Source organism: Amphiura filiformis, chromosome 5 (assembly GCF_039555335.1).
Source record: "Amphiura filiformis chromosome 5, Afil_fr2py, whole genome shotgun sequence".
NCBI classification, from domain to species: domain Eukaryota; kingdom Metazoa; phylum Echinodermata; class Ophiuroidea; order Amphilepidida; family Amphiuridae; genus Amphiura; species Amphiura filiformis.
In genome coordinates this window covers 61,994,321-62,015,506 of record NC_092632.1, presented here as the reverse complement: position 1 = coordinate 62,015,506, position 21,186 = coordinate 61,994,321, and the positions used below count along the sequence as shown (strand labels likewise).

The 21,186-nt window shown below is 38.1% G+C and overlaps 1 protein-coding gene across 1 annotated transcript; it reads left to right on the top strand.

Annotated features, from left to right (window-relative positions):
- Nucleotides 1-400: 400 nt before the first annotated feature.
- Nucleotides 401-20,880, top strand: LOC140151699 (uncharacterized). The gene is made up of 4 exons (XM_072174034.1): nt 401-497; nt 7,260-7,408; nt 14,792-15,192; nt 16,460-20,880. The coding sequence occupies exons 1-4, from the start codon at nt 401-403 to the stop codon at nt 18,522-18,524; spliced, it is 2,712 nt and encodes a 903-aa protein (XP_072030135.1). The 3' UTR covers nt 18,525-20,880.
- The last annotated feature ends 306 nt before the right edge of the window (nt 20,881-21,186 follow it).

The following is a 21,186-nucleotide window of genomic DNA, read 5'->3' as shown; positions in this document are numbered from 1 at the left end:
ACATCAGGACCTTACCCCACGGCCACCGCAGTATTATAAAACAACCCAACACCTTAGCACCAGGCCTTCATTTGTGAAAATTGCAGGACCTCTGTTAATCACTCTCCTGAGTTTACTTAGGTGCTCAAAGGAGCTCAATCTTTTAATATACACGTATATATTAAAACATTGGGATTCAAGTAGAAAGGCTCAGTTCAGTCAATCATACCATGTTGTTAAGAAGGGCTGTGGAGCTCTGGTGCATGCAATCGAGCTCCTCAGAAATGAAGGTCTGTAGCACTAAGTTAGGCTACTATATATAGGCCTAACACTCCTTATCCCAAAACTAGCCACCGCAAAAACTGAGGCGCCTTAATCAATTAAAACACCCATACCCACAGTGACACCCAGGCGCGGATTCATGCGGGGCGAGGAGAGGCGAGGAGAGGAGAGGAGAGGAGAGGCGAGAAGAGGGGAGGCGAGGCGAGCAGAGCAGAGGCGAGGCGAGGCGAGGCGAGGCGAGGAGAGGAGAGGAGAGGAGAGGAGGGAGGGAGGGAGGGAGGGAGGGAGGGGAGGGAGAGGAGAGGAGAGGAGAGGAGAGGAGAGGAGAGGAGAAAGAGAAAGAGGAAACAAAGAGAAAAAAGAAGAGAAAAGGGAAAAAAAAGAGAAGGGGGAAAGTTAAAAGTCGGGTCAATCTATAGGCCTGTGATCATTTTAGGCATTGCTTGAACGAGGCACGAGGGTCCTTTAAGCATGTGAAAATTACTGCGGGCCCGCCGATATATGCAGGGCCTGTCACATTTGCCAAAGTCAGTAGGCCTAGCGCCTATTGAGACGGTCTTCAAGTTCATGCTGACTTCAATTCCACATCGATCCACGGCACGGCGCGTCTTAGACCTATAAAAGTGTCAGTGTGGGCCTAATATTAAACCATAGATACTAAAAATATTTATTTTTAGTATCTATGATTAAACCAAATTGGTTCGGAACCGAATTGACATATGGCCGAATTGGTATGTGGCCGAGTTGGTTTGGGCCGAATCGACCTGCTACCCCGTGAATGCCGTTTAGAGAACTAGGAATACGCAATCTCCTGTTGCGTAAATGCAGAATGGTGATGGTCATATTTCTTCATTTAGACTATGAACTTTGACCTCTGGGATTGCAGCTACCATAGTATACTTCTAGGGCCACGGCCCATCATTGTACAAAATATGAACCCTGAGGGCGCTGTAGTTTTCGAGCTAGAGCTGTTTGAAATTTAACACATATTGCCCCCTGTAGCCCATGACCTTTGACCTCTGGGGTCGGGGGTACCTTAGGATGTTTTTAGGGGTCATGGGCCACCATTATGCCAAGTATGGGCCCCGAGGCTACTTTAGTTCTTAAGCTAGAGGAGTGCAAAGGACTGATCTTGAGAAGGAGAATTGGAGAAGAAGGAGAAGCCGAAGACTAAACACAACAAATACAATATCTATGCCCCGTTTACACGGGCATAGATAACTAAACACAACAAATACAATATCTATGCCACCGTTCCACGGGCATAGATAAAAATGCCGGGTATGCATTCAACCAAGCTCATCATGCGCTGTCATCAGGTGTGCAGCTGTTGTTGTTGTTGTTGTTTTGAAGCACGTGTTTCCTTCCGATACATTTATGAATATTAAGTGATACACGGTGATGACGTCACTTCATTAATATTAAAAGTTTGCTGTATTTTGGTGGTGTAAAGTGCATCATCTGGCATAGACTGCATTTTTCGGTAATCCATGTATTCCAGCCGTTCAAGGTACCTATGAATAATTAAGCAGATGACGTGTTTACCAACTCTGAGGACGTATTGTTTCGTCTGTTTTGACGAATAGGCCTACAACTATGTTTGAATGTCAATCCAAAGATAATATTCAATTAATTATTTATTATTACTACTGCTCTTATCATTCATTATTATTATTATTATTATTATTATTATTATTATTATTAGTGTTATTATTATTATTATTATTAGGCCTATTATTATTACTATTATCATTCATATTATTTACATCATAATATCAAGTAATCAATCAATATCTACGATATCCATGAATGCTGACGTTGCTGATGATGATGCTGCTGACGATGATGATGCTGTTGACGATGCTGATGCTGCTGAAGATGACGCTACTGATGATGATGATGCTGATGATGCTGCTGCTGATGATGATGTTGATGCTGCTGCTGATAATGATGTTGATACTAATAATGATGCTGCTGCTGACGATGCAGATGCTGATGATACTGCTGATGATGATGCTGATGATGTTGATGATGATGATGATGTTGATGCTGCTGCTGATGATGCTGCTGATGATGTTGATGCTGCTGCTGATAATGATGTTGATACTGATGATGCTGCTGATGATGCTGCTGCTGACGATGCAGATGCTGATGATGCTGATGATGATGATGCTGCTGATGATGATGTTTATGATGCGAATGATGATGATGCTGCTGCAGATGATGCTGCTGATGATGCTGCTGATGATATTGATGCTGCTGATGATGATGCTGATACTGATGATGCTGCTGCTGCTGATGTTGATGCTGCTGCTGATAATGATGTTGATACTGATGATGCTGATGATGATGCTGCTGCTGACGATGCAGATGCTGCTGCTGATGATGATGATGCTGATGATGTTTATGATGATGTTGATGATGATGCTGCTGCTGCTGATGCTGCTGCAGATGCTATTGGCGATGCTGATGCTGCTGATGATAATGTTGCTGCTGCTGATGATGCTGCTGCTGATGATGCTGCTGATACTGATGATGCTGCTGCTGATGATGATGCAGATGTTGATGATGCTGATGATGATGTTGATGCTGCTGTTGATGATGACTGATGATGCTGATGCTGCTGCTGATGATGATGATGCTGATGATGCTGCTGATGATGCTGCTGATGGTGATGCTGTTGATGATGCTGCTGACGATGATGATGCTTATGATGATGCTGATAATGATGCTGCTGATGATGCTGTTGGCGATGATGATGCTGATGATGATGATGCTACTGAGGATGCTGCTGATGATGATGCTGCTGCTGATGCTGCTGACAATGCTAATGCTGATGATGATGCTGCTGCTGATGATGTTGATGCTGCTGCTGATAATGATTCTGATACTGATGATGCTGATAATGATGATGCTGCTGACGATGCTGATGATGCTGCTGCTGCTGCTGCTGCTGCTGATGCTGCTGATACTGATGCTGCTGCTGCTGCTGATGTTGATGCTGCTGCTGATGATGATGCTGATACTGATGACACTGACGATGATGCTGCTGCTGACGATGTAGATGCTGATGATGCTGCTGATGATGATGCTGCTGATGATATGCTGTTGTTGATGATGTTGATGGTGCTGATGCTGATGATTATGCTAATGATGATGATGCTGATGCCGATGATAATGCTGATAATGCTGCTGATGCTGCTGCTGCTGATGATGATAATGCTGATGATGCCGATTATGATGATGATGCTAATGATGCTAATGAGGATGATGATGATGATGATGATGCTGATGCTGATGATGATTCTGATGCAGATGATGGTGATAGGCTAATGATGATGATGCTGCTGTTTATGATGTTGATTATGATGCTGCTGATGATGATGCTGATGCTGCTTCTGATGATGATTCTGATGCAGATGTAGTGATGCTGCTGCTGATGATGTTACTGATGCTGATGATGTTACTGATGCTGCTGATGATGCCAATTATGATAATGACCCCGGCTGAAATTTGATACACTTTTGATACACCACTTTTGATACGTATGAAAAATGTATGAAATAAAAGGCTTTGAATTGGAACCCTCATTTCATACACTTTTATGTATCAAAACTGTATCAAATTAACATTGCATACACATTTTATACATATCAAAAGTGTATCAAATGCCAAGATAATGTATCAAAAAAGTATCAAATGAAATGTATCCTTTCATTTCATACATATTTTATACATAATTATATCAAAAGTGTATCAAATAAGTAACTGTATCAAATCAGGGTTCCAATTTAAACTGTATCAAATTAGCGTTCAAATTTTTATCCTTTCATTTCATACACATTTCATACATCATTTATATCAAAAGTGTATCGAATATGTTACTGTATCAAATGAGGGTTCCAATTTAAACTGTATCAAATTTGCGTTCAAATTTTTATCCTTTCATTTCATACATATTTCATACATAATTATATCAAAAGTGTATGAAATATGTAACTGTATCAAATCAGCGTTCCAATTTAAACTGTATCAAATTAGCGTTCAAATTTTATCCTTTCATTTCATACACATTTCATACATAATTATATCAAAAGTGTATGAAATATGTAACTGTATCAAATCAGGGTTCCAATTTAAACTGTATCAAATTAGCGTTGAAATTTTTATCCTTTCATTTCATACACATTTCATACATAATTTATATCAAAAGTGTATCGAATATGTTACTGTATCAAATGAGGGTTCCAATTTCAACTGTATCAAATTTGCGTTCAAATTTTTATCCTTTCATTTCATACACATTTCATACATCATTTATATCAAAAGTGTATCGAATATGTTACTGTATCAAATGAGGGTTCCAATTTAAACTGTATCAAATTTGCGTTCAAATTTTTATCCTTTCATTTCATACACATTTCATACATCATTTATATCAAAAGTGTATCGAATATGTTACTGTATCAAATGAGGGTTCCAATTTAAACTGTATCAAATTTGCGTTCAAATTTTTATCCTTTCATTTCATACACATTTCAGACATAATTATATCAAAAGTGTATGAAATATGTAACTGTATCAAATCAGGGTTCCAATTTAAACTGTATCAAATTAGCGTTGAAATTTTTATCCTTTCATTTCATACACATTTCATACATAATTTATATCAAAAGTGTATCGAATATGTTACTGTATCAAATCAGGGTTCCAATTTAAACTGTATCAAATTAGCGTTCAAATTTTTATCCTTTCATTTCATACACATTTCATACATAATTTATATCAAAAGCGTATCGAATATGTTACTGTATCAAATGAGGGTTCCAATTTAAACTGTATCAAATTAGCGTTGAAATTTTTATCCTTTCATTTCATACACATTTCATACATAATTATATCAAAAGTGTATGAAATATGTAACTGTATCAAATCAGCGTTCCAATTTAAACTGTATCAAATTAGCGTTCAAATTTTATCCTTTCATTTCATACACATTTCATACATAATTATATCAAAAGTGTATGAAATATGTAACTGTATCAAATCAGGGTTCCAATTTAAACTGTATCAAATTAGCGTTGAAATTTTTATCCTTTCATTTCATACACATTTCATACATAATTTATATCAAAAGTGTATCGAATATGTTACTGTATCAAATCAGCGTTCCAATTTAAACTGTATCAAATTAGCGTTGAAATTTTTATCCTTTCATTTCATACACATTTCATACATAATTATATCAAAAGTGTATCAAACAAATATGTCACTGTATGAAATCAGCGTGCCAATTTAAACTGTATCAAATTAGCATTGAAATTCTTATCCTTTCATTTTATACACATTTTATACATAATTATATCAAAAGTGTATCCAATATGTCACTGTATCAAATCAGCGTTCCAATTCTAATGCTGGCCAGCTGGACCGCCCTATTTTTGATACATGCCATTTGATACACCTTTGATATAGTTTTTTGATACACTTTTGATACAGTTTTTTATACACTTTTGATAGTTTTTTTGATACACTTTTGATAGTTTTTTGATACACTTTTGATACAGTTTTTTATACACTTTTGATACAGTTTTGATACACTTTTGATACAGTTTTTTATACAGTTTTGATACAGTTTTTCAAATTTCAAAATTGGTCCAATCAAGCTCAAATTCAACAAGAATTATCCGTACATGATCTAAACATATTTGCAAACATTAATGACCCCAAAGTGAAGGGGTCAAAGGTCAAATTTTGAAATTAGTCTAATCAAGCTCAAATTCAACACTGTCCTCTACTGCTAATGCTGACCTCTAGCACTTTCCCCCATCACGGAGCAGCTCAATGCACTTTCCCCTATAAACGTTCAAAATTACAACGCAATAGGATAAATGTGTGAGAAAGTCTTGCAAAAAAGAAGCAAAACCCAACCAAAATGGAACATACATACATCAGAAGGCCTGCTTGGAATGCAGTACTTGTCACTGAAGTTGTTACCCTCAATAAAGAGACAAAAAGGCTACCAATAACATCTACTATACAGGCATGTGCTATATTCATGCTTAATACATATACATTGAGGCCCTATATATAATATATAGTAAGCTTACCTTATCAGAACAAAGTCAGATATTTCCTCTTTAATCACAGTCCCTGATTACAACTACATTGTAACCTAATGTGCAGTCTACAAGCATGTTTGTATCGTCATCATGATAAATAAAACACCATAATTTGCTCTAAAATACAGTACATTTCCAAATGCAAATCCTGGTGTTAACTGCATACATGCCACATGGGCAAATTTGAAAATGATGAGTCATTATCTAGACATGTGATCAGTTATTGATACAGTTTTGATACACTACAAAAGGTCAGTTTATGAAAGCCCAATTTGATACACTTTTGATATACCTCTAGCCACCCAAAATGAACTAAGTCCAATTTAATACGCTTTTGATACACTAAAAAACAGGCAAAGTCCAATTTAATACACTTTTGATACACTGTATGCAGCCAGAATTTAACTAAGTCCAATTTGATACACTTTTGATATACCTCTAGACACCAAAAATTAACTAAGTTCAATTTGATACACTTTACATACACTAAAAAACAGGCAAAGTCCAATTTAATACACTTTTGATACACTGTATGCAGCCAGAATTTGACTAAGTCCAATTTGATACACTTTTGATATACATCTAGCACCAAAAAGTTCACTTTGATACACTTTACATACACTGAAAAACTGCAAAGTTCAATTTGATACACTTTTGATACACCACAAGCATGGCCAAAATTAACTAAGTTCAAATTTGATACACTTTTGATACATTTTGATACAGTTAGGTGGTATTTGATACAGTTTTGATACCTTATATTTTCAGTTGATACATTTTCAATACACCCTTTGTATATCAAAACTGTATTAAATTGCTGTTTGATACAGTTTTAATACACTTTGATACACTTTTGATACACTTCTTGCTGTATAGAATTTCTGCTAGGGGATGCTGATGATAATGCTGAGGATGCCAATTATGATAATGATGCTGATGATGCTGCTGATGATGATTCTGATGCAGATGCTGCTGATTATGATGCCGATGATGCTGATTATGATGCCGATGATGCTGATGATGATGTTGATGATGCTGCTACTGCTACTGATGATACTGATGCTGCTGATGATGATCCTGCTGCTGCTGATGCTGATGATGGTGATGATACAGCTACTGATCATACATGTCATCATCATGCTACGGTCATCATGCATCATCATCATGCAAGTCATCATCCGAGGCATCATTGTCGTCATCATCAGCAGCAGCATCATCAACATCATCAGTATCATCATCAGCAGCAGCAGCATCCGCATCGTCAGCAGCAGCATCAGCATCATCATCAGCAGCAGCATCATCATCAGCATCTACATCGTCAGCAGCAGCGTCATCATCAGCGTCATCATTATCAGCATCATCATCAGCAGCAGCATTAACATCAGCAGCAGCACCGTCAGCAGCATCATCAGTATCAGCATCAGCAACAGCATCATCAGTATCAGCATCATCAGCAACAGCATCAGCAGCAGCAGCATCAGCATTATCAGTCATCATCAGCAGCATCATCAACATCATCAACATCATCATCAGCATCAACATCATCATCAGCATCATCATCAGTCGCATCATCAACATCATCATCATCATCAACAACATCATCAGCATCATCATCAGCATCTGCATCGTCAGCAGCAGCAGCAGCAGCATCATTAGTATCAGCATCATCATCAGCATCATCATCAGCATCTACATCGTCAGTATCAGCATCATCAACATCAGCAGCAGCACCGTCAGCAGCAGCATCATCAGTATCAGCATCATCAGCAACAGCAGCATCAGCATCAGCATCATCAGTCATCATCAACATCATCAACATCAGCAGCAGCACCGTCAGCAGCAGCATCATCAGTATCAGCATCATCAGCAACAGCAGCAGCATCAGCATCATCAGTCATCATCAACATCATCATCAACATCAGCATCAGCAGCAGCAGCAGCAACATTATCATCAGCAGCAGCAGCATCAGCATCGCCAATAGCATCATCATCAGCATCGATCATCATCATCAACATCATCATCATCAGCAGCAGCAGCATCAGCATCTGCATCGTCAGCAGCAGCATCAGCATCATCAACAGCATCGTCAGCAGCAGCATCATCAGCAGCATCATCAGTAGCAGCATCATCAGCAGCAGCATCAGCAGCAGCATCAGCAGCATCATCATCAGTCGCATCATCATCATCATCATCATCAACATCATCAGCATCATCACCAGCATCTGCATCGTCAGCAGCAGCATCGGCAGCAGCATCATCAGTAGGCCTATCAACATCATATTATCAGCAGCAGCATCAACATCATCATCAGCATCATCATCAGCATTAGCATCATCAGCATCATCATCAGTAGTCATCAGCAGCATCAGCATCGTCAACAGCATCATCATCAGCAGCATCATATAAGCATCAGCATCGTCAGCATTCATGGATATCATAGATATTGATTGATTACTTGATTAGATTAATAAACTGATTAGGTTAATTAACTGATTGCGTTCAGTGACAAAACCCCTGCCCATTTTAACTAAACCCCCCCCCCAATGTGGGATGCTGGCTGCCCTGATAGAAGATACGGTATTTAAATGCTTTTTTATAGGCCTAATAATAATGATGTAAATAATAATAATGATAATAGTAATAATAATAATAGGCCTAATCTATACTATTAAAGAGGAACTTGCCGATAATCGATACTTTGAAGAGGAACTGATCGATTCATCGGTATCATCTCGGAGATTATAGATAAATTATAAATTAATAAATAGATAAATAAATAAGTTCTAGCATTTCCAGATGAATGGTAAATGCATAGATAGATAATTAAATTAATAAATACAAATAATTATTTGGATTTATTCGGTAGATCAACCAATGGTGGCCCGCTTATTTACGGTCCGTTGCTGCGTTGCTATACGCGGATTACGCACAGGTCGTGGCAACTTCCCGACGCGCTAATGGTAACAAAACTTCCAGTTTCATCTAAGACGGAAAATATCACATCTCTTAGACGGAACTAACAAATTAATGGCTGAGACAAAGGTGGTTTTAAGTTACGTATTTTGAAAAAAAATGGTCCAAGTGATCTAATAATTTTGAAAGTAGTTTATCCGTTCGTGGTGACTTTCGACATCGACGGAGAGTGGGCATTATGCGGCATGGTAACCGCAACGGCTATAATAATAAATCAACTGCATTCGTTTATGCATAGACCATTTGGTTTATGCAAATTATGACTTTCGGAAACTTCTTTTGTGATGACTTTCCGAAGATTTTAAATTCAAGGTAGGCCTAGGCATATTGGAAAGTAATTTGAGTTTATTCGTTTGTCATGTTGTGATGAATTTCGATGGGGAGTGTGGGGCATTATTAGCAGATTATAGCATGGACAACCGCTAAATATCCGTGGCGTAGATTTCTTTTTGACATTAGGGGAGGGATGAAAACATTTCTTGAAGTAGGCATATTAATAGTGAATCCGGCATCTTTTGGCAACATTAACAATGGCGTAGATTTCTCTTGACATGGCATGGGGATGGGTCCGTTTAAATCAATTTCTTGCAATAGGCCTACAGTGAAGCCAGCATCTTGGCGACAGAATAATTTATGGCAAGCTAATTAGGCCTACTGGTGAATTATATTGTGCAAAAGTGGAACAACTTCGCACGAAGGCCGCAAAAATTGGCACTTTTTAGTTTGGCCAAAAATGAGGTTAATTTTGTCAGAAACCCACATCTATTATACATGTGTGAACTTGGGGTGATTGTACGGACCATTGACCTTATCAAAACATTGGGGGGGGGGGGGGGGGGTCCCCCACCCCACCACCGGAATTTACGCCTATGTAACTCAACCTTCTTGAAACCCAATGTTGCTATAGGCCTACTTGATGAAACAGAAACACATATAAAAGAAAGAACGAACGAAAGAAAGAAAGAAATTTCAGTAGACCATGCCCCTTATCGAAATATTGAGGAATTTATTACTCATCCCGGGATTTATGCCTATGTAAAGAAAGAAGAAGGAAGGAAGGAAAAAAGGCAGGAAAGAGGGAAGGAAAGAGGGAAAGAAAGAGGGAAGAACGAAAGAAAGAAAGAAATGAAACAACGGGAAAGCAAGAAAGAGAAAGGGAGAGAGAAACGAAAACAAAGAAAAAATAGACCGACAGAAAGAAAGAAAGAAAGAAAGAAAGAAGAGAGAGAGAGAAAGAAAGTGAACAAGCAAGAAACAGAAAGAGAAATGGAACGCAGAAAAGAGAGAAACTGAAAGAAAAAAGGGACAAAGAAAAAATAAGTAAAAAGGGGAATGAAAGAGGGAAAGAAAGAAAGAAAGAAAGAAAGAAAGAGGGAAAGAAAGAAAGATAGAAAGAAAGGGAAAGAAAGAAAGAAAGAAAGAAAGAAAGAAAGAAAGAAAGATAGAAAGAAAGAAAGAAAGAAAGAAAGAAAGAAAGAAAGAAAGAAAGAAAGAAAGAAAGAAAGAAAGAAAGGGAAAGCAAGAAAGAAAGGGAGGGAAAGCAAGAAAGAAAGGGAGGGAAAGCAAGAAAGAAAGAGAGTGAAAGCAAGAAAGAAAGGGAGGGAAAGCAAGAGAGAAAGGGAGGGAAAGCAAGCAAGAAAGAACGGGAAAGCAAGAAAGAAAGAACGGGAAAGCAAGAAAGAAAGAACGGGAAAGTAAGAAAGAAAGAACGCTAAGGAAGTCGTTTGCAAAGTAGAGGCAACAAATGGTAGGCCTACCACATCACTAACCGCGTAATAATTGAGCTGTTAAAAGCGATACCAATTGACATGATTAAAATTTCCATCGTTTATACTAACCGCTCCCGTTTACTAACCGCTCCCATTTACTCATCTAGCGGGGGCCCGCGCGAAGCGCGGGTACCCGCTAGTAATAATAATAATAATAACACTAATAGGCCTTATAAGGCCAAATAAAATAAAAAACATGTTTCACGTCCGGGTTTTTGAAAAAAAGGAGGAAGAGGGGGCTTTTTATTTTTTATATTTTATCGCAAAATCAGTGTAAATACCCATAATTAGAGCTGTTTCAGCGCATACAATAATGCCTGGAAAAAGGAGGAGGCCTCTTTTTATTTGTTGTTCTGAGAGATAGGCCCCCTCCAACCATCACAAACCCTTATAAAAGTGTTTCTTGTATATTAGCAAGGCTATAGAAAGCATCTCTACTTCCTAGACATATTTTTTTGAAAAGTTATAACTGAATTTCAAAAATAAAATAAAATTGAAGAAACCTCAAAACAGGAAGCGGAGGGACGTGAAACATGTTTATTTTTTATTTGGCCTAATAATAATAATAATAATAATAATAATAATAATAATAATAATAATAACAATAACAATAATAATACTAATAATAATAATAATAATAAAACTAATAATAATAATAATGAATGATAAGAGCAGCAGTAATAATAAATAATAAATTGAATATTATCTTTGAATTGACATTCAAACATAGTTGTATTCGTCAAAACAGACGAAACACTACGTCCTCAGAGTTGGTAAATACGTCATCTGCTTAATTATTCATAGGTACCTTGAACGGCTGGAATACATGGATTACCGCATTTTTCAGTTTTCGGGCCTCATGCTTTTGATAATTTATCAACTTTGCTGACTGGTATGCGCTTATTTATTAGTTTATCGTATAGCGCGCAGTAAGTATTCAAAGAGATTTTGCTTGGAGACATTATTTTACTTTGTCATTGTTTGTTATTATTTTTTATAAAAAAGACGATCAAAATTTTAAGCTTAACTACATTGTCTCACTCTCAGTCATGGTCTACAAAAGTTCATGAGTTCATGAGACTATGAGTTAAGTCATTGTAAGTACAATTTAGCTCGAGATACTCTATCTAAAATACAGGTTTACATTTTACTATCTTACATTATCTTGCTGTATTTCAGCCGGGATTTCAGCTTGAGCGCCATAGGTAGAAAACCTGTTTTTTTTTTCTGAACACATAAATAATCTTTTCATGACTTCAGACAGTGACGCGACCTCGATGGCTATCATTTCTATACATCATGTCCACGGTGAAGTGAGAGAGAATTGAATAGATGCGTGTTCGTCACAACAGAAATTAACACAACAGAAATTAGCATCTCATGAACATCAACATCAATTCATATATTGGCTGGACTCAAAGAGTATAGAAGCCAAGCTTGTGCGGGGGTAAAAGCTGCTTTTATATTGTTGTTGTAGTTGTGACTTGAATACTTGTAGGCTGCTTGCTTGAACGGTGTTTTCTTTTAGACTGTTCCAGTCGGTAATGGTTCGGGGGGAAAATGAGTTTTGTGGCACTGGATGCGAGTTTGGTGGTGAATGAAACTTTTTGTATTATTGCGGCGAGAAAGCCGGGTAACTGGCGTAAGGTAACGGTCACTGGGGATGTCTATCTCATCATGGACGATCTTATACTGAATGCGTAACCAATAAGAAAACCCACTTTTAGACAGGATTGGCTTAGTACATGTAGTACAGGTATACATGGATCGAATCCATGGGTTCCTACAGTCACCCATGGAAAACAGGGTACTGAATAGCTGTACACCATGTCCATATTGGCCAAGGGATGGTTTGTTTACATGGCAATAATTCCTTCAGAATAGGCAATACAGATTCCAGATTCCAGACATATTAAAACTACCTCATCAGTTTTAGTTGCCCCTAATAACTCCAAATTGACATGACAATTAATTCTATTTGCTCAATTTCATACCAAAATCCAGGAAAACATGGTTTTGTTATTGCAAAATAACATGAAAATCAGAAAGGTTATATCTGGTCATTTGCAGTAGGCCACTTCAGGTACGGTACTTGAAATTGCGTGACTCAGTGACTTTCTGCTCATTGTAAGAGTGATAGTGTTGTACACTTGATTGCATAACATTAAGATTGCCAACTGATATCCATTGTATTTGAGTTGTCTGATGATGGTATTAGAACTGTCATGGATGTAAACATTACACAAAATGTCAACAAAACATGCTACTGCAGAACTCTATGCCTGCATGTGTGTGTCTGAGGGCCGATCTGAGGGTTGATGACACACATTCGATGGGTGTAGTACAGGGATATGGTGATTTTTTTAATTTTGGGTGGATCACCGTATAGGCATTAATACATTGAAAATACATGTCACCCATGCACCACGCAATTGAATAGCAGCCCGGTACTGCACAGGTTCGATGTTTACCACTTGCTCTGGTCTATAATCGGCAAGTGCGGAGCCTAAAAATATGTTGCACACATATCATGACATCGCCATCGGGAATTGACACAAATTTTACAGTAAAAGCAGTCATACCTAGTATAGTAAGGATAAAATTCAAATTGAGAAAATATTCTAGGTATGACTTGTTGTACTAGGATTGGCTCGTGTCTGAGTACAATGACGTAATAAACTCATGTCATGAACTATCTAGCCTAATTCTGCATTATCCATTGTACCATGTGCATGTGCATGTGTCATTTCACACATTTTCGGCTTTCTCAAACTAAAATTTTACACACTAATAGTGCCAAAATGGTCCACCAAATGGCTTCAATTAGGTCTTCATTTTGCAAAATTTCTTACTTATCAGAGGGGAATATCCCTCCTCAGAAACCCCATTGTGTAGTGGACAAACAAGTGGTCATTTTCGCTTCTGCTTTCCACATTTGTGAATTTATGTTTAACACAATTTATAGGCCTACAATAATAGGGAAAACTTGTCCTAGAAAGGCTTCATCGACCGCTCATTTCACAAATTTTCGGCTTTTTCAAACTAAAATTTTACATACTAATACATGTAGTAATAGTACCAAAATAGTCCACCAAATCTCTTCAATTAGGTCTGCATTTTGCAAAAGTTTCTTACTTCTCAGGGAGCCACATCCCCTTCAGACATCCCCCACACGCCCGATGTGCAACCTCTGATATAACATTTTTGTGTTTTGCTCCCAGATTTTTTTTGGTATGTCGGCACACAGACGGCTCGTCGGTAATCAGGTGACTCTTACACCCCCAAATGAAAAAGGTCTGGCGATGCCTGGCACACCCCTGATTCTATGATGACTGTCAGGTCATATGAATCTTCAAAAACACCTTTTGTCCTGGATTGTAGTTTAAAAAAAGTATGAGGAATTGAGGTACCATATTTTAATTTACTGGCATTTTTGAAACTGTTTACTTTATTTTGATACACTCTGTATAGAAAATTAAGTGGTTTTTGAACCATTTTGTAACTTTCTTTATTTTTTACAGAATCTGTGACCAACTCAGTTGTGCACGTACAACAGACTTCAGATCCATGGAAAACAAAGCATCTGTGACTATTTCTGTGTAAAATTTTCAAGCAATTTTCAAGCAGCAGGCAATATGTCATCAAATCTTATTTCATCAAAACAGTTTAAGGCCAAACATGACTACACAGTAGACCCCAGAGCAGATGGGACTCTTGATGTTCACTTTCAAAATGTCAACTTTAAATGTTCTCACTGTGATGCCTTTTTTCCAAACACAAAGCTCTTCACAGAGCATGTCGGAAAAGTTCATCTTGGCGTCGTCTCCAACGTGTGTCATAAATCCGGAGAAACTTTTGAAGATGATTCTTTACTGCGAAGCCATGAAAGGACACATATATCGTCCAACAGTACTCACACACCTCTTGATTCTAAACATGATGAATGCAAGTTATCAGATTCCTTCAAATGTGTGTCATGTGGTATCAGTTGTGCAAGTGAGACAAGTCTCAGAAAGCATGCCACAGAGTGTCAGGGGACCAATTGTGATAAACAACAGACTGAAAGGTAAGACACAATGGGCTATTTTATTTAGAATCCACACTACCCCTCTGGAAGATTTTGGAAGTATCTTCCACATGGGAATTTCTAATTTAATGAGCACATTAGGCAGCTCCATTTGAATTTCATACACCCTCTGAGAAAGATTCAACCTGAATATTCCCTTGAGAGAGAGTGAGTTTCAATTGGAGCTGCTAATGTGTTAATTCCATTGAAATTCATACTCCCTCTGTGGAAGATATTTCCAAAATCTTCCACAGGGGTAGTGAAGATTTTAAGTTCACAAATGTTTCTGATTTACATGTGGGATATTGCAATGGGTTGTGATGCTATTGGTATAATAAGTTCAGTTGGATGTACCATTACAAAGCAAACAGTGGATGGATGCACAGTAACAATACTGTGTGAGGCCTTTGGTTCCCAAATGAGAATAATACATGAATAGTTGCATATTGTTTAAAAGCAGCATTGTTGTGGTAAAAAATATTATATGCATTGAAAACCAATGCATTTATAATACGTGATAGATGAAGAGGTAAACATTAGTTAGTGGTTTGCATATTATGAATGACAAACTGTAATTTTTTTTTTCAAATTAACTGTGAATGATCCTAGCACATCAGAGTAGGTCCAGTGATTCTCCAAAGTCACGGAAAACTTTGAAAAAAAACCTAAAAAAAAACTAATGATTTTTTTTCTGGAGATTTCCTGCGAGCTACCCAAATTTCCCGGGCACCAGGCAGCTGACATGTGTTTAGAGTAGAGAATTGAAGTAATCCTGTGTGTAATTTTGGCTCATTTTGATGGACAGGATTTTAAGATATGATCTTGTGAAATGTGTTTCTTTTTTGGCTAAGGGCTCATTTTGAAATTCCCTTACACATGAAGGTGTGCGCCATCCTGCAGCTTTTCTGTGCTAGCCTTCTTTTGTTGAAATCCTGGGCAGTTTGTATCACTGATGCATATAATCCATCCGTGTTATGACCGAGCTTTCCTGAGGCGTGCGCTAAGCGAGGGGAATTTTGCCTTCTTTCTGTGTGAAAACATGGTAGGGTATTTCAATATGAGCCCTTAGTGTACTTACAGGTTCTTACAAGCTGCATATTATCACAAAATTAAAACAACAAATGGTTTGCAAAATGAAGTTTGAAAAGATTTGATGTGGTCAAGAATCATACCAAAATGTTCGGGGAGGGCTCTTGCATCTTGGGAATGTCACTTTTTAAAAACAGCATGCTAACTTTTTTGAAATTATCTTGTTTTCTTTTTACAGTGAGCAGCCGAAAGATCATGGAAGAACATCTGGCAAGAATTTCAAAGAAGCTAGCATCATATCAAATCAATACAATGACAAAGACCAAAGAAACTGTATTACAACAGGACATGAATCCACAAAATCTAAGCCCTCTTCCGATGATGCAACAGGTACAGCTAGTACCATTGTCAAAAAAGAGCCTACAGTATTCACGGAAAATAGAAACGATACTGACCCGGTCAGTAGTGAGTCAACAGTAGGAGGCGTTCAGTTTCAGTTCATTTGTATTTCTTGCAAGAGGTCTTTTTCGAACCCCAATCGGTTGATCAGGCACCACACCAAAATGCACATGAATGAAGTTGAGACTGGCACACAAGGTGGTACTAAAACTAAAAAGTCCTCTAAGAATAAGAAACAAGTATCTACTGCTTTTACAGAGCAAAAGGGAAATAATTCTTCCAGTCCAAATTGTTCCTCAAAAAGTGACAACCAAATTCATAAAATTAAAATGGGAGAAGCATCTTCTTCAAAGCAACAAAAGGGTATACTTCCTAAGGACAAGGGTGTGGTTTCTAAGAAAAGGGACGTGGTTTCTAAGGAAAAGGGTGTGGTTTCTAAGGAAAGTGGTGTGCTTCCTATGAAAAGGGGTGTGGTGTCCAAGGAAAGGAGTGTGGTTTCTAAGGAAACAGGTGTGGTTTCTAAGGAAAGGAGTGTGGTTTCTATAGAAACTGGTGTAGTTTCAAATGAAAGACAGCGCCAATGTCCGGTCTGCAAGGAATGGTTTCAGGATGAAGCTACAATGGAAATTCATAAAGATTCTCACACAACAGACAAGCCCTATCCATGTGAACAATGCCAGAAGTCTTTCACAGATCTGACTAAACTAATAGAGCACATCAAGAAAGACAAAACTCACCCAAAACCAAACAATTGTCCCATATGTGATAAATTCTTGAAAAGCAGTTCCAGTATACCAGAACATGTCATAAGTCACTACAAGATTCAGCCATACTCATGTACTAGGTGCGACAAACGGTTCTCCGCTAAGACAACTCTGAGAGCGCACATGGCGTGGCATGATGGCAAATATAAATGTGATGAATGCGGCCAACATTGTCAATCGAAGTATATTCTGAAGCTTCACAAAGAGTCACATAATGACGCAAAGAGAAAGGAAAAGGTAACATTTAATGTTCAAAGTACCTCAATAAGTGACAACAGGATTCATACAGCAACAACGGAAGAGGCGTGTGCTGCACATCAACGAAAGACATCTATGGATACAATGAAAATACTTCAAATCTCACACACATCGGACAAGCCCTATCCATGTGAACCATGTCACAAATCCTTCACAGATCTGACCAAACTAATAGAGCACATTAAAGAAGACAAAACTCACCAAAACCCACACAATTGTCACATATGTGATAAAGTCTTCAAAAGCAGTTCCAGTATACCAGAACATGTTATAAGTCACTTCGGACGGCAGCCCTACTCATGTACCAAGTGTGACAAACTGTTTTCGTTTAGGACAACTCTGCGGGCACACATGGCGTGGCATGATGGCAGATATAAATGTGATGAATGCGGGAAACATTGTCAATCAAAGTATATTCTGAAGCTTCACAAAAGGAAACATAGTGATATTGTACTCTACACATGTCAATTGTGCGCTACAGGATTTAAGCATGAGAAAAGTTTTAAGAAACACATTTGTTTGGACAAGGATAAGGGAGGCACCAGAAATGAGGAGGCTCCCAAACCATTTGTTTGTGCACACTGTGGGTCAAGTTATAGAAGACGGTACGCACTTTTGGTCCATGAACGTCGGAATCATGGACCAACACCACCTGAACGTTTTCCTTGTGAACATTGTGACAAAAGTTACTTGGACAAAAAGACACTGAAAAACCACATCATGGCAGTTCATTCTGATAATGGAAACCCATTTGCGTGTTTATGTGTTGCATGTGGTAAAACATACGTAAGTAAAGAATGTTTAAAAATCCATGAAATGGCTGTTCATTCTACGGTAAAGCCATTTCAATGCACAACATGTAAACAACGCTTTTGGCGCTAGAAGTAGCTTACGCTGCACACATCGCAGCCAAACATACAAACCACAGGCCACATCTTTGCACATATTGTGGAGCTCGGTTTGTATCCAGAGTTACGTTGACATATCACTTGCGGATCCACTCCAAAGAGAACCCGGACATATCGTACAAATGTGAATTTTGTAATAAATTATTTTTGTACAAATCTCACTGGAAGAACCACGTGAGAATCCACACAGGAGAGTTGCCGTACAAATGCGCAGAATGCGGTAACCATTTTCGCACCGCAGAGATCTTGAATCGTCATAAGAAGGTGACGCATACCAAAGATAATCCCAATGTTTGTGACATTTGTAATAAAATATGTGCAACTGCTGGTGTCTTGCGAGCCCATATGAAATATCACACCAGACCATTTCCGTGTTTCACTTGTGGGAAAGGGTTCGCTACCAGCTGGAAATTGAACAAGCATCAGAAAACCCATAACAAACCTGAAAAGGTAGCACCGAAAGACTCACAAGATGGCAATACCGAAGCAGGCAACAAGAAAGTCCGGCTGAAAAGGAAACGCAAACGGAGCAAAGAAAAGCGAAAGAAGAAAAGCCAAGTCAAGACAGAAGAACAGCAAAACTGTGGTGAAACAATGGATCAGTCAAATCAAAGGAAAGAGGTGAAAACGGAGGAACAGCGTGATCATACCGATATATGGAAACAGGCATTTGGTACGGAGAAGCATGGTCGTATAGAAACAAAACTGATGTGGAAACAGGAATTTGATACAGAGGAGGAAGGTCATAATGAAAGAAAACTACAGGAAGATGACACAGAAGTAGTAGAATATCCAATTTCTGCAGAAAGGAAAGACCCAAAAGATTGTGGAATAATGACGAGTGATATCTTAAAGTCACTATTAGTTCACGGCCTTACGTAGCAAAATTGCCTGCAGTAGGACTTGCATGTTTATTTTGATTTTTGAACTGAAATCCAATCTACATGGACCAATGAATCAAATGAACCATGCTGCCAATTTGTCTGATAGGATTAAGGGGGTCAAAGTCAAGATGGCGGCCTATAATTTGGTTCACCTCAAGTTTAGTTTGGTTGCGCCGCAAACATACCGACAAGCCGCCCCCTGTACGCGTGCGTGGACGCTCAGCGCGTTTAACTTAACATGCTCGATTCGATAATGCGGACGAGCAAAATGCGCACCTACATCATCACTACCAAACTTGAGGTGAACCAAATTATAGTGATATAAGATAAAATAAAAATGGCTCGACCAAGTTGTGCAATACCTCAAATTCTTCCGTAAATCATAAGGAACAAAAAAGTGAATGGTTACATATCTATAATATGATTGGTTTTTGATGATTGGTTACAGTGTGAAATGTGCAAAAGGTCAATGACCTTTTGTACACTGGTCGAATTTTCAAATTTCTCTGATTGATGCAAAAATACCGTAAATGTTCGCCTAGTCACACAAACTAAAAGTGCCCTCCCATAAAAATTCCACCAGCAAATAAAGGCACATGCACTTAATTCTTTTTGGGATTTTTAGACGAGTGAGCTCTCCTTTTGTACATGTAATTAACCTCAAGGCAAAGGAGCCCAGGTATTTCATTTCATTCATTTCATTTCATTTGATTAGAAAAAGCATCGTGGCCCTAAGGCCAAATTGAGCAATTTTTACATTCAATAAAAGACATCAAAATATTACAAATACAAAATATATAAACAACAAATTTAAATTCAAATAATGCAAATAAATTCAAATAATTCAAATAAAGATAAAAGATGAAAAATATTGCACATATAAATGGATATTGCTACATAATAAAACATCAGCATGCAGGTGTGAGTCGGTTCCGGGAGTCGGTGTGGGTGGAAAAGGGGTACATAGGTGAAGGGTGCATGAGCGCACGCATGCAGATGCACAAATAATGGCATGCCAGCACACATGGTCCCTTCATCTCTGAACACATGCAACAGAAAAACAGCCACTCACACCTGCACACCCCTACTCACACACACCCACCCACATACCTAATTCACACCACAGCCACACCACACATATCACTGGACTCAAACAAACCCAAAACAAACTCCAAAAACACCTGGTACGCCTTGTGCTCCCACTCACACATACAAATAAAGAAATCATATATAAATTATATAAATAATGACACCTGCATATACATGTAATACATCAAAACTGTTTAAAAGCACTAAAAATGGCAAGTGCAAAAGGATAACTACTGATTCAATAAATTAATAAAATATGGTACTGGACTATTAGCAAACCTGGATGTTCTGACTGGAATTTTTGATATTGCACTTGAATTGCGGAGATTTCTACCATGAGCTTCAAACCTAGTGGGGGGAATGAGATGACTAGTACGCGCATTGTTTGATAGCCCTTCAGCAAATGAATGACAGAGTAATTCTCTTCTGTTAGTTAAAAAATCAAGATTGCACGAAGTAATTGCATCATCATAAGATGTATAGTTCAAAAACTTCCAACCAAGTATTGTCCTACATGCCCGTTTTTGGATTCTTTCAATATCAGCAGATTGTTTTGATGTAATACTTGAGTGCCAAACCACAACAGCATATTCGAGAACTGGTCTAAGGTAACTTTTAAGAACAATGGTGAGCTCATCTTGAGAGAAGCCAAATTTTTTTAAA